This window comes from Exophiala bonariae (assembly GCF_035927105.1).
Source record: "Exophiala bonariae strain CCFEE 5792 chromosome Unknown scaffold_8, whole genome shotgun sequence".
Classification (NCBI taxonomy): Eukaryota; Fungi; Ascomycota; class Eurotiomycetes; order Chaetothyriales; family Herpotrichiellaceae; genus Exophiala; species Exophiala bonariae.
In genome coordinates, this window is record NW_027042483.1 from 736,455 (window position 1) to 753,766 (window position 17,312).

A 17,312-nucleotide genomic window follows, 5' to 3' on the forward strand; every position below is an offset into this window, starting at 1 on the left:
TCTGGAGAGAGCAGTGTGGCCTGACCGCCATCCTTGGTTGTGTTCGCGATTTAAGCGAGGGATTCAACACGAGGTGACATTTGAATTGATTGGATGCGACAGGGCGAAAACTTGGAGAGCTCTAGAACTTCCTAAAATGATATGCTCTTCATGGTTTCTCTCAGACAACGGGGCTCCCTAGTGTAGCTGCAGGCCTCTTAGATTCGCGGTAAATATTGGAGGCCCCGAAAAGTCTCAGCCTTGCCAACAAGCGGGCTTTGTGCCGACTTAAAATATGCTCCTTCGGATCACTCGTAAGGAGTTTCAAAACATGCCCGCACTCCACATGAAAACATGGCCCTGGGTGATGATCAGCGTCTTATTCGGGTCCGTCTTCTTCCACAAATCCACCGTGTCAGCAAGCACAGTCGCCTGCGCGAATCCCATCGACGTCCCTATCGTGCGCAGCTTCTGCCTCATCCAAGAGCGGTATTCGACCGGTACGATGGACAGAACACTTCCGCCATACAGTGGCCAGACCAGGAACAAGGCGCCGAGAGCTTTCGGGGACTTTGTCAAGTTAGATCCCCGGGCGATGTGGACGACCCAATCGTTGTTGATGTGGTAGGCGACCGAGGCGCAGATATCTTCGGCTGTCCTCCTGGCTTCGGCGCTTAGGGACTGGTATTCTTGGGTTTCGCGGAATGGTTGCCCGGCCGTCTCGAGATATTGTCCGCATTGGACGATTAGATCGCATAGCCGCAGTAGGGTCGTGCGATATGTGTTCCACACGGCAGCTATGTACACTAGGTCGTTGTCTGTGAGTAGAGCTTTGCGATGAGAAATAAAAAGCGACTTACAGCTAGGATAGACATCAATTCTGTCAGGATATATCTCAGCCTGAGATAAATCTGTTCCTTCCAGATCAGCGGTCTGGACGATCTTCGGGTGCCACGAGTCCGGCATCCTCAACGGCCATTCTCTAAAGCTCAATAACTGTGAGCGAGCCGCGACGACGAGCTTCTCAACTCTATCTCTTGCTCTTGGGCAGGAAGTCTCAAAGAGCGACGGCTCCGGCTGTAAGATGTTCTGCGTCCGTAGAATCAGATCATTGAATGGGTCGTTGCTCGGTCTTTTTTCCGTCAATGGAGGAGGGTCTGACCCATGCAGGGTGAAGAATATACTGTCCAGTAGTCTTTGGTTGTGGGTCGAGTTGTCAATAAACCACTCGTCGATCGAGGTGTCGTATGCTGCTGTCCGCGTCGACGGGTCTGGACAATTCTCTAGAGTGGCGAAAATGCCGATTTCAGATAAGGGTCTGCTCGTCTTTTTGTACCGCGCTTTCCTAATTGCCGTGAGGCCACCGAGATGCGCGAGCCACGGGTGTGCAGTCTTTTCTGGAGGCATCATGATCTGACGTGTTTTGTATTTTAGTTGCGTTGGCTTTGATGCAACGAGGAAGGTTCAGAGAAAGGTAGCTCTCACCTCATACAGTCCCATCAGATACACTGATACCATTGTCTCGATAGAGATTGAATCACTACTGTGACATAGTGCCGTTTGCAACCGATTCAATGATCGAAGATAGCTGCGTGCCGCTCGTGCTGCCATCGACCTGTTGGCCGCAATCCTTGCAAAGAAACATAACCCAACTGCATCGGCCGTGATGGAGAGGAGGGATTCTGGTCCCGCGTCCCGTAGCAGTGACGAGAGACCAGATAGAAAACCTCTGGAAGATCTTGATGCTGGGGGATCTAGGATGAAATTATCGAGGAATAGCGCGATTGCTTGTGGCTCATAAGGGACAGGCAAAGGAGGTCTCAGACGTTGAATCGATCCACCATTATTGCGAATACGGTTACGATGTGACACGTACATTGTCTCATTTCGTAATCTGGTGTCGAAGTCGCTCTTGTATCCAGTACATGGTCGACCAGCTTTTTGGCAGCGAGAGCATTCCTATCAGAACGTGAGTAACTTCTAGGATGGTGCACAAGTCAACGGTCCTCACCGGACGACGTTCATCGCACTTGCGAAATCGTCGTGTTAGCTAGTAGCTATTATGAGAACTTGACTCACGCTACCTTTGTGTGCCGTGCCTTACAGGGGCCACAGCCTCGGCTCGGCTGTCCAGTATTGACCATGCTGTCCGTCCTACGAGTGCCCGCGTCGACCGTGCTTGATTGACAGAAGAACAAAGGAGCGAATCGTTTAATCTCATCTCTTTACGAGTACCGAGTCGGCATGAGGTTTTCTTGGTCAGCTCCGCCAGTATGGTGTCGAATTGACGTAGAGGGCAAAAGCTGAGGTATTTCTTCTCCACTACTGGGAGGCCTTAGCGATGATTTCTCATAAATTCAACAAATCAACTTCTTGATCTCATGGCTAGCCCGGACAGGTAAAGCTCGATCTCCTCTTGGCAGCGTAGCCTTTACTTGCATCTTGCTAGTAAGGCTGAAAGACAGGGGATGTCAACCAATGGGCACTGTGGCTATTGTCAATGCTTCCTTGCCTGAGTACCTGAGGGCGACCGTCGTTATGGTCCGTACCCACATCACTACATCTCTACCCAGTATACTTCCACCTCGTTTCTTAGATACAGAATGCCAACCTGCATCATAGTCGTAGTGGCCGACGCCTTAGTCATTCGGCCAATGGCAGCCCCATACTTCGGTCGCTGTTGGCTCCGATGCATGACAAATGTGGAGATTATCTAATGGTAGGGCAGTTCACTGACAACAAGCTCACATGCTATGAGACGGCCGTGTGCTTGGAGGTGGACGGCCTGAGGTACCACGACGAAGTGTTTGAGAGCTGTCTGAATGTCTATAAAACCTGAAGAAGCACCTACATGTAGGGCAGAAGTCTTTTCATCGCAAGAGAAACAACAAGACAAGCAATTACAGTAACAACTACAGTTTACCTTTCAGAAGACAATTTGGAAAGCCAGCCAAATGATAGACACAAACATGAGCCATCAGGCAGCATGGATCAAGAAGCCCAATACCGATCTTGTGATCGAGGAATTCCCCATCCCAACTCCGGGTCCGGGTGAACTATTGATCAAAGTCAGTGTTATTGGATTTAGCCCACTTGAAGCCAAGATTCAAAAGTGAGATATACTCCTTTCTCCTATTCCGTGCTATACCATCCCCTTACATGAGCAAGCATTGCTAACGATAATTCAGACTTGGACTCATCCCAATCCCCTACCCCAATATTTTGGGTATGTCGTTTGCGGGCGTAGTAGAGCAAGTCGGGCCGAACGTGCAAGACTTCAAAGCCGGCGACCGAGTAGCCACCGTCCGCGACGGGCCCAAAGCTGCCGACCCACGCTTCGGCGCATACCAGCAATATGCACTGGCGTCCCAGACATCAACAGCAAAACTCAGCGAGGAAGTTGCGCTCGAGAGCGGCGCTTCATCCATCCTCAACCTCGCTGCTGTGGCGACCGCCTTGTCCATCCACATTGGACTAGACCGTCCAGATCTCAGCGGCAAACCTGCTGCATCAAAGGGCGAAAAGGTCCTCATCTACGGCGGGTCGAGCTCGGCTGGCGGTCTTGCGATCTGCTATGCCGCCGCCGCTGGTTATGAAGTCGTGACCACCTCATCGCCCCAGCACAAGGACTTCGTGCAGTCGCTCGGCCCAGCGACCATCCTCGACCACACTCGATCCGGCTCAACGCTGACTCAAGAAATCGCCGCCCACGGCCCATACACCGCCATATTCGACACTATCGGCCTCGCCCCCGTCACCGAAGTCCTGTCCAACTATCTCGAGTCCATCAACGGCGGAGTCTACTACTCCGTTCTGGCGCCCGACAAGCCCTTGCCCGCTGGCGTAGAGAAGCGTTTTGCGCCGTACAGCCTGTGGATGGATAGGCCCGAGCACAGCGAGTTCCGAACCTGGTTTTACTCCGAGTTGGTGCCGAAGGGCCTGCAGACCAGGTTGATCAAGCCGACCAGACCACAGTGGCTGGAGGGTGGTTTGGATCAGGCGCAGAAGGCCCTCGATCTCATGTTTGAGGATAAGGTCAGTGGGCGAAAGTTGTTGCTGGACCCAAGTGTTTAAGGCCTGGAGGACGAAAATGATATTCAAATCTCAGATCCGCTCAAATCCGTACCTGGGCATAGCAATAAAATGCTTATTCATGTTCAGAACTGTCATGCATTTGCTGATTTTTGGAAGGAGCAACACAACGCAATTGGCGTCTGTTCAAGTCCGGAAGTAGGAAAAGCTGGTGCACATGAACCCTTTGATTGATCTTATGCAAACAGACTTACTACAGCAGAGTAGTCAACCACAGCCCCCAACTGTTTAGGGGATTGTCCTCGATAGATCAATAATTCATTACCAATCTAAGTGACCTCGACCTGCACCTCCGTGGGAAGTGCCAGAAGCCAATCACCGATAAATCGACCCCATCATGTATCCGTAAATCATAAGCAGGCGTTTAGTGGCCGCGAAGAACATTTGTGCCCGATTGCAGAGAGGTCAGAGATATTTCTTGTCGCGACTCGCGACACCTCTCCATTCTTCAACCAGGGTAATGTAACCAACGCTTCGATCAGGTCTTGCATCCCCGATAAGACCCGGTAACTCTTTCAGGCCCGGGCAATCAGCGTAGCGTCTTGCTGTTCCGCCACCATCTCCCCCACGACCACCATTCTTGGCATTGAAGTGTGGGTTGTCGCTTCCAAAGCGGAACATGCTGAAGCCATCGAGGGTCTCGCTCCATCGCTGTCGCAGCCCATACGTTAGGCCTAGGATTGAACATCCCAGAGCCCAGAATGCCAGGAGTGCAATCACTATCTGTGGTGGTACATCGCCGGATGCGATGATCAAGGTTGGAGATACAGTTCTCAGCGCGCCAGTCCAAGCCATCTGTTGACTTTCTCGCGCGGTCGGTGCTGTCATCTCCAAGGCGTACGCTTTTTGGGCACGGATGAAGCTGGTGAGAAATTGTGTGGAGTTGATTAGTTGTAGTTGCTGCCAGGTGCTTGTCAGAGTGACGTTCACGTTGCCGTCTTCGTCGCAGAAGAGAGGCTGCGCATAGTACGCCTCGGCGGCTCGATAGATGTTCTGCAACCACGAGGCATTGGAGGCTATGTAAGACATGGGGTTCAATGAACCCATGCCAATACCTGAGAAATCCACGCCGATATCGTCGATTGCTTCATTGAAGGCCTGGACCGAATTAATCTCTAACAGAGTTAGGGCAGATGCAACCTCGCTTCGGAAGATGCGTGGCAAAGCCGTTGGCAGGGGCACAGCAGTGGCAGAATAAATCGGGTCTGCTTCTTGCACGGTGAAGGATGAATATGTGCCTGAGCGGCCATTGACAGTGGCAGTTCCAGTACGAAATGATGACCGACATTGAAACCCTATTGCCTCGAGTTGTTTGGGACTTTGATCAGCATCATCTCCGACAAGCAGACTTGTGACATTGTTGAGGGCAAAGCTCTTCTGAAAATCTGGTATCGAGACTCCAAGGTCATTTGACACAAGGTGGTCTAGAGGAGGACACTTCTCCGCCATTGTGATAGGATTCTGCCACAAAGCTGCCTCCAAAAGAACGGGGTTTGGATCGCTGAAGGTCTCATCATAAGCAGTTTTATCATATTTAACCCCTATCTCCATCATGCCGATCGGAAATAAATACAAGGTTGGGTCGATCATGTAGTATACTTCGTTATCGATTGGTGAAAGGATATAAACATCGAAGTCGCACAGGTCGGGAAGCCCTTCATATTCTGGAAGCAAGTCAGAACTGTTGAAGTTAATTGGTGGGCATCTAGGCGCCGTTGCATCTTTGTTTCTCTGGCTCAAAAGTTCAAATTGTGACAACGATGACACAATGGTGCAATTCAATGAGGTTTCGAGACCCCAGGCCTCTCCTTCGACAACATCTCGGGATTGAGGAGCGATGAAGGTTGTGACTTGGTGATCATCAGGCCATTCATTTGGGAATGATTGCAGCCAACTTCGGTCAAGACTGGATGCATTGTCAGCGGGAAGATAGAATGCCGACCGACTCGTAAGTACTGCAGGACTAGCAAACCGCCAGTGGTTCAAGGACCGTGTAAAGACATCATCAACTTTTTGATCGAGAAAACTATCAGGTCTCTGACCAAGAACCGTCGCGGTCGAACCTTGGGAAGCACTTGATGGATAACCGGTACTTAGCTGAAGGGTGAAGCCCGACAATGGTAAGGCAAAGTATGGGGCCATGCTGAGGGTAGCGAGAAGAATCCACGTTTTGGAAGGTTTCACTCGCATAGAGATCCAACCAGCAGGTCCTGACCAAGTCTGAATAGTAACCATTGTCAGGCGAAATCCAGATAGTCAAAGTCCACAGAAGATCTTACCTTGTCGCAATGAGTCATCAGTTGCATTGCATTGTCTGTTGTCCACTTCTTCTCCATGAGCATTGAAGCTTCAACGCCTGCCAATCCATACTTGGACAAACCAATACCGAGAGCACTGACAGCGAACCTGTTGACAAATAAGCAAGCCCATCTTGGTGAAGCCACTATGCATAGCCTTGTAGGCACTCGGCATTTGAACAAATACTGACCAAATGTAATAGGCCCAACGGCCACCAATTGGGCCTTGAGGAACAGGACCATCAGCATCATATGAGGATATCCAATGTAGATAGAGTCCGACGTAGTAGCCAGTCACAAACAATGGCGCAATAATGCAGGTCAAGGCTCTCGACCAAAATATCTTCAGCTTATCGCCTTCTTGAGTGTCCACTCCGAAGGTGCTGACCTCGGAGGCGAATGTGGGTTTGGATTTCCCAAGTTCGAAGGCATCTGATGAGCTCTCCAGCTTTTGTTTCTGATCTTGGAATCCAACGAGTGAGTAGATCTTGGAAGGCATCGTCAGGAGGATCGGGTCAGAGCACTGAAACACGAGAAACAAGAGGGATTAGGGCTGGGCGCATCATGAAAGTAGTGGGCGATGAATCCTTTGAATCCTTTGATAGCCTCGCTAGATTCTGGGAAACATCAGGCAGCCCTATGGATTATAAAAGATGAACAGGTCGCATGTTCATCGCAAGCACGCAAATTTAATCCCCTGTAGGTCAGGACTGTACTCCGTACTCTGGACGATCGATACATCCTGTGCTGCATTTAGGCCTTAACTCAGGCTGCCATTTCGATTGCCCTCGCTAGAGCTCTCGCGTACTGCTCTCGCAGCCCGTGATAGGCCACTTCCAAGGGAAATCCCAATCAATGTGGCCCGGATTTTGAAGCAATTGAGCCACAAGGCAGAATGTCTTGGCTGAAACAGCTGGTTCATGTTGCCCCATGTGTTTCGGCGTGCATGGAAAACCTCGTCCGCCGTCTACACTACGGAGCGATGCACCTGCTGGCGGTGGTGTGTACCTTTGCTGCTGAAGAAGCGTGACCCCAGCGGATAACGGGCTTGCAGAGCCTCAGCAGAGGGGGAGAAACGGATATGAGAGTTATCTAGAGCATTATGCAGAGACAGGTATTATTGTCTACTATCCCTGCTCGTCAGTCCTTTGTGGAAGTTGCGAATCAGCCCCGTGGCAAATCTGCAATCTGCAATCTGCAGGGGCAGAATAATAGTTACACGCCGCGAGACGAGACTGGCCAACACAGCCCAGCACGTCTCTCCCACGATAGTCCGCCGTACAAACAGTGGTTCAAAGGTATCACACCCACCCTACATAACACAGGGAAAAGTACAAAGTTGACCACAAATCGAACTCCACGATGCATGTAAGTGTTATGAAACGGCATCAGCCTAGGCAGAACGATGCCCATAGCTTGACATCGATATGATGGCTGTATCTTAAACCCCGCGATAGGACCAGGGGAGCTTCTAGGCAAAAGGCTGTCCTAAAGACACATTCCCTCCATTATTACGCAGAACTGGTCGACCACGTTTGAAAATCCTTGACGTATGGTCATGTAATCTGGCGGCAGCCAGGAGTAAAAAGAGGGACTTAAACCCGTGTTGCGAGCAATGTCAGAACTCCTACAGTAGAGATGAGCGAGCACGTTGTACTCGTTGGTTGACTGAACTGTGTGATTTTCGGCATGCCTGCTTGTATCGGGTGTTGGGAGTCTTTGCGATGTCTATCATTGCCATTGTTTACGTGCTTGCTATTGCTATTGGATGTGTGCCTTTCGGGCTGCCTGTTCTCGTCTCTGGAAGTGAGGTCTCGGTCATGCTCTATTTTGTGTGTCCGTTTCGGTACTAAGTGTCAGCGAACCTGCGTTGAATCGTCAAACTTCTCAACTCTCGACACGACTAATAAGGCTCTCGATTTCTTACCCTCAGTTTCCATGGTTGAGGCTAAATCACAGCTACCAAGGCGTTTCTGCGGTACTCTTCGACAAACCCTTTGGCTGGTTTTCTTCGACAATATATCTTCATGTCGGGACTGTCGTCGAGGGATGGTAGAACGGGCGATTCAAAAGTAGGGCCTGATAATGAAAAAGACGGTGATCGAAGTCCACGCAAGCCCTAGTTGCCACCAAAAATTCTATTGCGTAGGACAACTCAAAGCGAGCCACAACCGAGGCATGAACTTCAGTCGGCTTATTTATCTACGGGCATGGTCCACTGTTTCTCATTGATTGAATTCTTGAGTATCTGGTAGAATGTTTCTTGCTGTTATGTGTTATTTAGCGAGGAAGGACGTAGTTGGTGGACAACATGATGTGGATGGGTGAATACCGACAACTGTGTATGTGGTATGAAGAACCTCCTCGATACTCATCCCAGTAAGCACACCGCATGGGAATGTATGTGAATATATGTTTTCTCAACTTGTGTTTTGGGATTTCTTGATATCTTCAAGGTTGATTCTCTGTTCTCTCCAGCTCCACCGCCAATGCTGACGACAACCACGAAATGGATTACATCTCTCATTTCCGCAGTTTCCAAAACCGCCGAGGTCATTTTCCTCTCGACCAAAGCTACTAGCAACATCTAGTGCTGTGCAAACAAAAAGAGGTACTGTTGAACTCCATGGCTCCTGATAGCGCCCAACAAGGTTATAACAAGATATAAAAAGCAATTGTGTGATTTTTCGGATCTGCATTTGACGACGAATCCCTCCTTCCAAATCCCCAAGACCCTGGTTCCAATTTGAGCGCCATATTAAGTACGCAACAAGGTAGATGGTGTAGTGTCGATCGGCGTGAGGACGAAAAAGCCGAGAGGGGCGAGAGCAAGATTATATGGTATGATGCAAACGACAATAAACAGGAGGCTTTCTTTGCTCGTCTTACATCATCATCATCATTCTCGTTGCACGCTTGCTGCTGAAGCTGGGTCTGGGGGAGCTCTCGCCATGTGCCCAGGGTTTATGCAGGAAAGGTTGTCCGTCGATATTGTCCCAGTGTGCTCCCTCCATGGTTGCTGTGCTGCTTCTATTGGGGTTGTTTGTGCGAGCCTTGGGGAGGGGCATAAGGTCAATTGTGCTGCCACGGTATAGAGGACCCATCAGTCTGTCCTTGACGGATTTGGTTCGTCGAGGCATGCCCGTTGAAGTAGGTGCAGGTTTCTCGGGTGGTGGTGCGAATACATCTGGTTTATCCGAACCGTCTTTGTTCTTCTCGCCGGCGAGAATGGCACGTTCTTTATTGATGGCGGCCAGGTGGCGGGCACGTCTGAAGTGGATAATGAAGAAAATGAAGAGGCCCACGACGAGGACGGCGGCCACAGCTATTCCAATTCCGAGACCGGCTTTGGCGCCGGTTCCCATATCTCGTCTGTATAGATGTGAGATGGGTGAAGCGTTCGCGGTGGATGGAAGGGCAGTCAGGATGACTGATAGCAATAGGACCGAAGCTGAAGGGGACATGATGGGCGAATTTAAAGTGGTGAAAAATGGGTAAAAAAGTCGAACGAAATGCTCGAGGTGATGGTTGGCTCTCGTCCAGCGATAGAATGAGAGATGACAAGCGTATAGGGCACCGGGCAAAGAATAAATGAGATGATACGGTTTGAGATAGGGTATATGACGAAGGTTAGAGAAGTGTTAACTGGGGATGAAGGAATTGCTCCTGAATAGATGCAGGCGAGGCTGAGTAGAGGGAGAAAGGGGAATTTTGAAGCAGTGGAGAAGGTACTAAGCACTTATGTGAAGCGAAAGAATAGTACGAGGATGGGATCGGAAAGATGGAGGAGCTGAAGCATCTATCGAGACGCGCTGAGGTTGAGATGGGCTCTTTTGACAAGTATCAGGGCCATTGGGGGGAAGGGAAGCATTTTCAGATGGACATTGGCAATGGGCATGGGCATGGGGGCTTACCGGGGGGCATGGAGAGGCGGAACAAACTAAACCCAATGGGCACTCAATTGGCCTGTACCTGGACTAAGTGGCTTGCAGTCTGAAACGTTGGATAGGCTACTTGGGGTCGGGATTGGTGGGTGGAGTGCCGTGGAGATGGCGCTTGCAGGCTCGAGAATAGAATAGCTGAACTATGACAGGCGGCCTCGATTGGATTGATCACGAATGATGTTAGTGAACCAAGGCGGAAGGCTGCCCTTGACGGGCCTTGTCCTTGCACATCTCTTGCGAATCTTTGACGGGTCACGACAGTTGCTTTGACGGAAGAAAGTCTTGGAAGTCTCATAACGGGCAGTAAAGGACCCCATCACAGCCCTTTCCGTGCTGATAAGATACAGGTCCTGCTCCGAACTCGTTCGACAATGTCATACGAGTTTACAGACTGGATATCCTTGTGTTACACGGGCATTGTCATCACCACACGCGCAACGGGTACGGCAGATTGTTCTGGTTTCAGTTTTTGAATATGGAGTATTGTGTTCATGGGCCACCAACCTGTGAGTCCACTGACTCTCCTACCCTGTTGATCGTTGAGAATCATCGACAAGTACAATTACGGAGTATACGAAGTAAGAAATGGGCTGCTCGAGTCCTCTTCCTAATCAACAGCAAACGGATCTCTCTAGCAAATGTGAATTGGCGGCCTGGGTTCAGGCAGCTAGAGAGAGCAGCAGTGGCGTCGAGCTTTGTCTCTTTCAGGGCTGAGAGTTTACCTAAGAGTCTAAGGCCAGGTTTATGGGACTTGATCACTGCATGGCTGGCGCGAATGTGGACCTTTCAAGACCTGAGCTTTCCCTGTTCCTGAAACGCTACGGACAACACGCTCACCGGACTTTGCTCAAGCTTTTCCAGGTCCAACCCAGTAAGTCCCGACATGCCGACCTCTAAGGAGATTACACTTGGTGAGAGGCTCTTTTACAGGTCTTTTTTCGAGCTCTGATTAGAGGGCAAGTACTCGCGATTGCGCATACACCGGGTAGCTTTACGATTACATTTTCAAAGCATCCAATTAGAAGATATTCAATGTCAATCCCTATGCAAAAGCCACGCAACCCATCCATGTGAAGAGGTGCAATGACCACTGACCACCCCAAGCATTCGCCAACGAATTCGTCGTCCATTAGGTAGTATCCAAGAGCAAAGTCTGCAACAATCCACAAACACGCAAATATCAAATCCCCGATCCTTGCCACACGTCCACTCTCTCTATAGCAGAACTTGACACAGCACTACGAAGCTCGATACAACGTCGGTGTCGTGGAACGGAGATTCTGTCTGTCATTCTCACTCGGTTCAGACATAAGGCTTCCCACCATTCACCCGACATGTCACGAGTAGTCCATCTTGGGCCCATGCTTGCGCGCTTTTTCGTTTGTTTCTAGACGGCTATCGTGTGACCATATGCCACATGTACTATCACTTCGTATGATTATTATTCCGTTAGGTACTCAGTAGCTGCCTCCAACCAGTAGATACCTTGATGTTGACTCTGGAAATGTGTAAAGCGCGAAAATCTTGCATAGGTATCCTTAGTACCTCCCTGGATCAATCAACGATCTATTAGAAACCTTACTCGTAGCTTCTCGAAGCAAGTGCCTTTTGCACATGCCAATAGAACATAAATCAACGAGCACAAGCACACGAACACGCACAACGCACCAGCTGGGTGCAAGTACCCGTCCTCTCCGTCCGCTGCGCGGGATTCCCTCGCCCAAAAGAATCTCAGGGGTAATCGCCCTACAGCCTCCTACTCCGTACTTCGTAGTATGTAGGAGCACATACGTCATTCCGAGCCACCCTCATCCACCTCGTCATCCTCCTCGCAGCGCCCCAAGCGTTTTCTGAAAGATGGACTGTGCTCGCACGACCCCTATTTCCTTCCTATCGGGTAAGCTGTCATATGATATGTTTATCCTGCCATCTGCGGTGCATCTAAGACATTTTCGAAAGCCTCGCCTAGTTAGTAACGAGGCTGTGTTTGGGTGGTCTTGGAGTTTAAAAAGGCCCGCATTATTTCACACAGACCCGTTAAAAAGTAACGGACTAGGTGTTTGTCGGGCTGTGCCTGTCATTCGACAATAATACTGACATCTCGTCGGTCTACCGAGTACAAAGCAAACAATAGCAATTCCACAGGCAAGCGTGTCTCGTGATCTGAAGACGTCGTATACTCATGTCTATTCCATCAGACATCTTGCCCCGATCCTTCGTGCGCCAAATAACACCGCTCATCTAGGTTATATATTTCCCAATAAAAAGCTGAGCAAACTGCCTACCGTGAGACCTCCAACCAGCATCAATCCCATGAATCCACCAGCTGCTTCTCGCTCCTCAGCAAGAACCCATTCGCCAGCCCCCATCATACACTCACTGCCCAGATACCCATTCGTTAGTCCAAAAAGAAACTGCACAATCACTAAATAGAACAAGTCGCTGTTGATGGCGGCTCCTTTCCCTTTAATGTTGCACAGGAAGTAAAGTGGGATGAATAGTAGTCTGGCCATTGATAGGCAGAACAGAGCGAACGGATAATGTGTTAGTGAAATGGGTTTCCACAATGTCGACAGTCGTCCGACCAAGTCTCCAACATTCCATAGTAGGAAAGCTGTGGGTATGAAAATTGCCGGTGCAACCCCACTGACTGATTGAATGGAGACAGAGAAGACTGGGAATATCATCGTGACAGCAAAACAGACGAACACGGCAGCAGCAAGGAACGGCATCCGCATGAATAGTGTTGTAAGAGGGACAGATGGTCGATCGTTCGCATCGCTGTCTTCTTGCGTGCCTGAAAGTCTGACATTGCCGGTCAAAGCATCGCCCTCCGATGAACCATGTAGTGTGGTCCTCTTCACTGCCTTGAGGCTCTCGTGATGAGCGTGCCGTCTCAACAGATAGAAGAAGGCCAACAGCGAGAAAATTGAAATGCCCGTCGCGGTCAAAAAGTAGACCAGTGCGGAAGTGGGTGTTTCTTCTGACTCCTTGGCGGGGAAGGCTGCCACCGAGACAATCTGTGCGACCACCGGAAGCACTCCTGCCACTGCTTGACCAGTCATGATCGCTTGTGTGTATTCACTCCTTCCAAAACCCGATGCGAACGAAAACAATCCATTCTGGATTAAGCCGGTCGAGAAGCTCGCGAAGAAGATGGCCACGAGGAGGAAGCCAAAGTAGACGCCTGCGCTGGCATGTATCAAGGTGGACAGTGCCAGAATGGCAAAGACGACCGTATTGATGATTAGGGAGGACGATATCCGCTTCGGGTACGAGGCTCCCTTCTGGAGTTTGGTCAAGATAAGCATCGAGGTCAGATTAGTGACGGTTGACACTGATATTTCAGCCGCTTGGAAATGATTGAAGATCCAGTTGCTGCTTCGAAATCGGTGTTGGAAGTAGGGAGCGGCGGCGAGAAACATGTTCCTGTACAGAAATCTGTCAATCATCTATTCCTTGGTCTTCAATGCAGGATTCGAGTGCATACCATGCCCACAACATGGCAATCCCTAGTAACAGAAAGATGGAGTATTCCACCCAGGAGAAAGGTGACTCTGCCGCAGTGCCGTCACCATCCAGATCGTCTTGCACGCTCTCATCATCTCTTTCTCCATCGTTATGCAAAGGCTCGTAGTCCGGTTTGGGACGAAACATGGCCCGGACTCTGTCCATTTTGGAAAGAGTTTGCAGTTCAAAGGTGGCTTCAGATCGTTGAGATGTAGTTGGCATGAAGGGTAATGAACGATGCCATGGAACAGTCTTTGGTCGGTTTAGAGAGACACATTCATGGTATAGTCGTGCCGAGGAGGAACGAAGCAGTCATCAATTGGTAGTTGGGCAGAGACGGACCATTTCCATCTGTCGGTTGTGACTGGTATCAAGTGATGCCACGCGACGTAATCTATCAAGATAGATCGTGGTAGAGGCCGGCACATGACGCGAACCTCCCGAGGGAGAACTCGCTAAAGGCTGCCCACACAAATCTCCCAGGCAGCAGCACATACCTACAACAGGCAGGTGCGCCCGAGCCCCTCGGCTTACGGGCGCCCACCTAGAATTGCGGGCGCCCTGCCCTGCCCCCAAAGGTGCACAGCTCTATACAACTGTTCCTCTTAACTACCTAAGTACGGATACCTAGGTAGTTATCTTAGGCGTGTTCCAAGTTAGAAAGCTACTATAGCTCCTACTCCAGTCACCCACAGTCTTGCCTAAAGTCCTCGGAGGGATTCGCTATCTACTGTAGACCTAACCTGCTTCACCCTTTCCTGACTCTCGATTGCCACAAGACTTCACCCAACTCGACAATAACGATATTTGAAAACTGTTGTCCAGATGTTTCCCATCCGGACCAGGTATTATACCCACAGAGATCTCCATTGCACTTCTGTATACTTCGCCAAATATTGCAACCTAGGAGGGGAATTGACCTTGGAAGTTGTTTGAAGGTGGAAATAGGCAGAATGTCCATATCCGTGTCATTCTCATCCTCGTCGTCTTCCAGCTTTTGGTTTTCGTCCTCGTCCTGGGGGGGTGTCTGAACTTGATCCATTGGAGGGGCTTCCCAAGGGCCTTGATCTTCATTGTCGAAGAACATATCCTCGTCTTGCTCCAAATCGTCTTGGTTTCCGTTGCCTTATTCCCCTTTTGCTGTGGGTTCAGCGGAACCAACGGCGGTGGCAAAGGCCTACAATCGTCCTGAGCTTCCTCTGCGACATTATCGACCATCATTCCGAAGTCCTCCCGCGGCCAATCTGACAGAGCAGTCTCTGGCTGCTGCGGTCGCCCGATGCCTACACCGCCCGCATTCTGGTTCTGACAAAAGCGACATCGAGGGACAGTTTGAGAATGTCCTTCTCTCTGCGAGCAGGGGAACTGACCGCTCCCACTGTAACAGGGTCACCCGATGAGGACTGTTGGCTTGGTACCACTCCCCTATGAGGCAGCATGATACGGGGGTTGCTACCGACTGTCTTTGTAGTTGTCATTGATAGTAGATCCATACCTAGGTAGACATAAATATGTCTGGCTCGCGAACTCTTGACGTGACAGGTCCCAGCCTTGGCACATCCAGACCTAGGCAATAAAGATGATACTCCTTGATGTTGATACTCAAGGAGAACGCAACCGACTGATCTGTGCGATAACTGTACCTTTCCCACTCCCATGGGATGAGCTGCATGCCGGGTTGAAGGTCTCGATGGGGAGAGGGAGAAAAAGATCTGTGGCTTTAATCATGTATCATTCGCGGGATCTTCAAATATTTTATCGCTGGACGCTTTGGACATGGTCATGTCGGCACAATGGCCGCTCTGGATTTGATGGTAAACGCCTCCGCTATGCTCGATGCAACGCATTCTTGCTATTCTTGTTCAGCCTTCCAATTGCGCACTAAATGCTTCTATATCCGCCGAGGTCAGCCAACCTTGCTCCATCGCCAGGGAGAGAAAATCGTCGGCGCTCCGTGGTAGTAGTGTGGGAGTTGTCTTGTTGATGTACGCATCCACAGCCTCCAGTGTCTTCCACATGCTCAGCTGTAGCTTCTTGGCTGCTCGGCTGCTGCCTTGTACATATGCTCCGCGGCCTTCCTTTCGTCTCAGTAGCAAGTCGGTCACGAGATAGCCCAGCCACATGACGTTTGACTTGGGAAGGAATCGGCTGTATTTGTTGACCGCTTGGTGCTCAACTCCCTCCAAATGTGCCTGTGCTTCTGCTTCTTCGTCGGTTGTCTTCGCCCAGTCTCGTACTTTCCGATAGGTATCGTATTGCTTGGCGTCGGACTTTGTGTCGCCCTCCGCGTCATTGGCATCCCAGAATAATATCGGATCGAACACGACTAGTTCTCCGTCACCGTCGGTGATTTTCGCTCGTGCAAGGGTATAATCGATAATGGTGATTGCGAGATTGGATAGCCCGAGCTTCACTTCAGGTACTTCCTTCATGTCCTCAACAGTGGCTCGCGGAATATCGTCGACTTCATCCATATCCCTATGCTTAAAGCAAACATTCCCATTGTGCAGATCTCTGTGCTCGAATTCAAGCTTGTGTTCTGCGAGGGACAGGATTATGGCTGACATCCAGAAGCTGTCATATGCCTGGAAAGCCGACATTACGGATAGCTTGGACACTGGACGGCCTGCATCGTTCATCTCAATGATCACATAGAGTTGCTCCGAGTCCAAATTGTTGGTGGGATCAGGATTAATGGCCTCCTTGGGGTCGGTTGTTTTGTAGAGACTGAACGCTTCGGATAGGACATCGGGATATTTACCGCTGACGACGTGTACGCCTCGACAACGTGCGAAACCATGCAGTGGATCTAAAGCTTGTAACACTCTGACTTCTCGTGTAACTGATTCCAGGTCTGCAATTTCGTCCTTGGAGTCGTTCTCGATATTGAATGGAATGACCTTGATCACGAGTCCTCCATACCTATCCAGCTCAGTAGCTTCCTCGGCAGTCTTCGCTTTGAGTTTGAACACGTCGGCAAAAGCACCCTCTCCAAGCTTCGTGCAGTCGTACTTCTTCCCAATGCTCCGTCCAAACTCGTGGAAATCTTGCACTTGACCTTTAATCAAAGACAACAACGGGCCCAAGGCCTCGATCTTGTCCTGTGTAAGTTTCTAGGCCTATCTCAGTAACCGATCTCAGCATTCGTTGCTTTCCATAATGACAACCTACCGCGATCTTTTTGGAAGCATATACTTTCCTTCGTCCACGAAAGCGAGGATTGAGTTCGGTCTTATCGTTTTTCTCAGTAGAAGGCATTGGATCTGCAACGGTAACCTTTGTCGGAGTCTCGGACTTCTCACTTTCGAGAGTCATCCCTGCCATTTTTTCCAGTACGAGTTTTTCTTGTCGCCCACCAAAAAGGTCGAAATGCATGGCTCTGGCTTGAGCCATGGCTGATTTCTTCTTGCCATAAGTCTTGTCTGCACGGCGTGCAGGTCGTGACTGGTTAAAGACCTCGCCTAATGCCCCGAGGTCCGTCATGTCGGTG

General features: G+C 50.1%; 6 protein-coding genes across 6 annotated transcripts; 1 reads left to right on the forward strand and 5 right to left on the reverse strand.

Moving 5' to 3' along the window:
- Positions 1 to 303: 303 nt before the first annotated feature.
- On the reverse strand, positions 304 to 1,389 carry LTR84_012701 (uncharacterized protein; the record flags this gene model as incomplete). Its single annotated transcript, XM_064856218.1, has 1 exon — positions 304 to 1,389. One exon carries the CDS (start codon positions 1,387 to 1,389, stop codon positions 304 to 306), a length of 1,086 nt encoding a protein of 361 aa, XP_064708118.1.
- Positions 1,390 to 2,948: 1,559 nt separating this feature from the next.
- LTR84_012702 (uncharacterized protein) lies at positions 2,949 to 4,053 on the forward strand (the record flags this gene model as incomplete). Its single annotated transcript, XM_064856219.1, has 2 exons — positions 2,949 to 3,091; positions 3,168 to 4,053. The coding sequence occupies 2 exons, from the start codon at positions 2,949 to 2,951 to the stop codon at positions 4,051 to 4,053; spliced, it is 1,029 nt and encodes a 342-aa protein (XP_064708119.1).
- Positions 4,054 to 4,476: 423 nt separating this feature from the next.
- On the reverse strand, positions 4,477 to 6,867 carry LTR84_012703 (uncharacterized protein; the record flags this gene model as incomplete). Its single annotated transcript, XM_064856220.1, has 3 exons — positions 4,477 to 6,291; positions 6,351 to 6,477; positions 6,560 to 6,867. The coding sequence occupies 3 exons, from the start codon at positions 6,865 to 6,867 to the stop codon at positions 4,477 to 4,479; spliced, it is 2,250 nt and encodes a 749-aa protein (XP_064708120.1).
- Positions 6,868 to 9,253: 2,386 nt separating this feature from the next.
- LTR84_012704 (uncharacterized protein) lies at positions 9,254 to 9,832 on the reverse strand (the record flags this gene model as incomplete). The annotated part of the gene is made up of 1 exon (XM_064856221.1): positions 9,254 to 9,832. The coding sequence occupies one exon, from the start codon at positions 9,830 to 9,832 to the stop codon at positions 9,254 to 9,256; it is 579 nt and encodes a 192-aa protein (XP_064708121.1).
- A 2,726-nt stretch (positions 9,833 to 12,558) lies between these two features.
- On the reverse strand, positions 12,559 to 13,987 carry LTR84_012705 (uncharacterized protein; the record flags this gene model as incomplete). Its single annotated transcript, XM_064856222.1, has 2 exons — positions 12,559 to 13,741; positions 13,803 to 13,987. The coding sequence occupies 2 exons, from the start codon at positions 13,985 to 13,987 to the stop codon at positions 12,559 to 12,561; spliced, it is 1,368 nt and encodes a 455-aa protein (XP_064708122.1).
- Positions 13,988 to 15,684: 1,697 nt separating this feature from the next.
- Positions 15,685 to 17,305, reverse strand: LTR84_012706 (uncharacterized protein; the record flags this gene model as incomplete). Its single annotated transcript, XM_064856223.1, has 2 exons — positions 15,685 to 16,935; positions 16,994 to 17,305. The coding sequence occupies 2 exons, from the start codon at positions 17,303 to 17,305 to the stop codon at positions 15,685 to 15,687; spliced, it is 1,563 nt and encodes a 520-aa protein (XP_064708123.1).
- Positions 17,306 to 17,312: the final 7 nt, after the last annotated feature.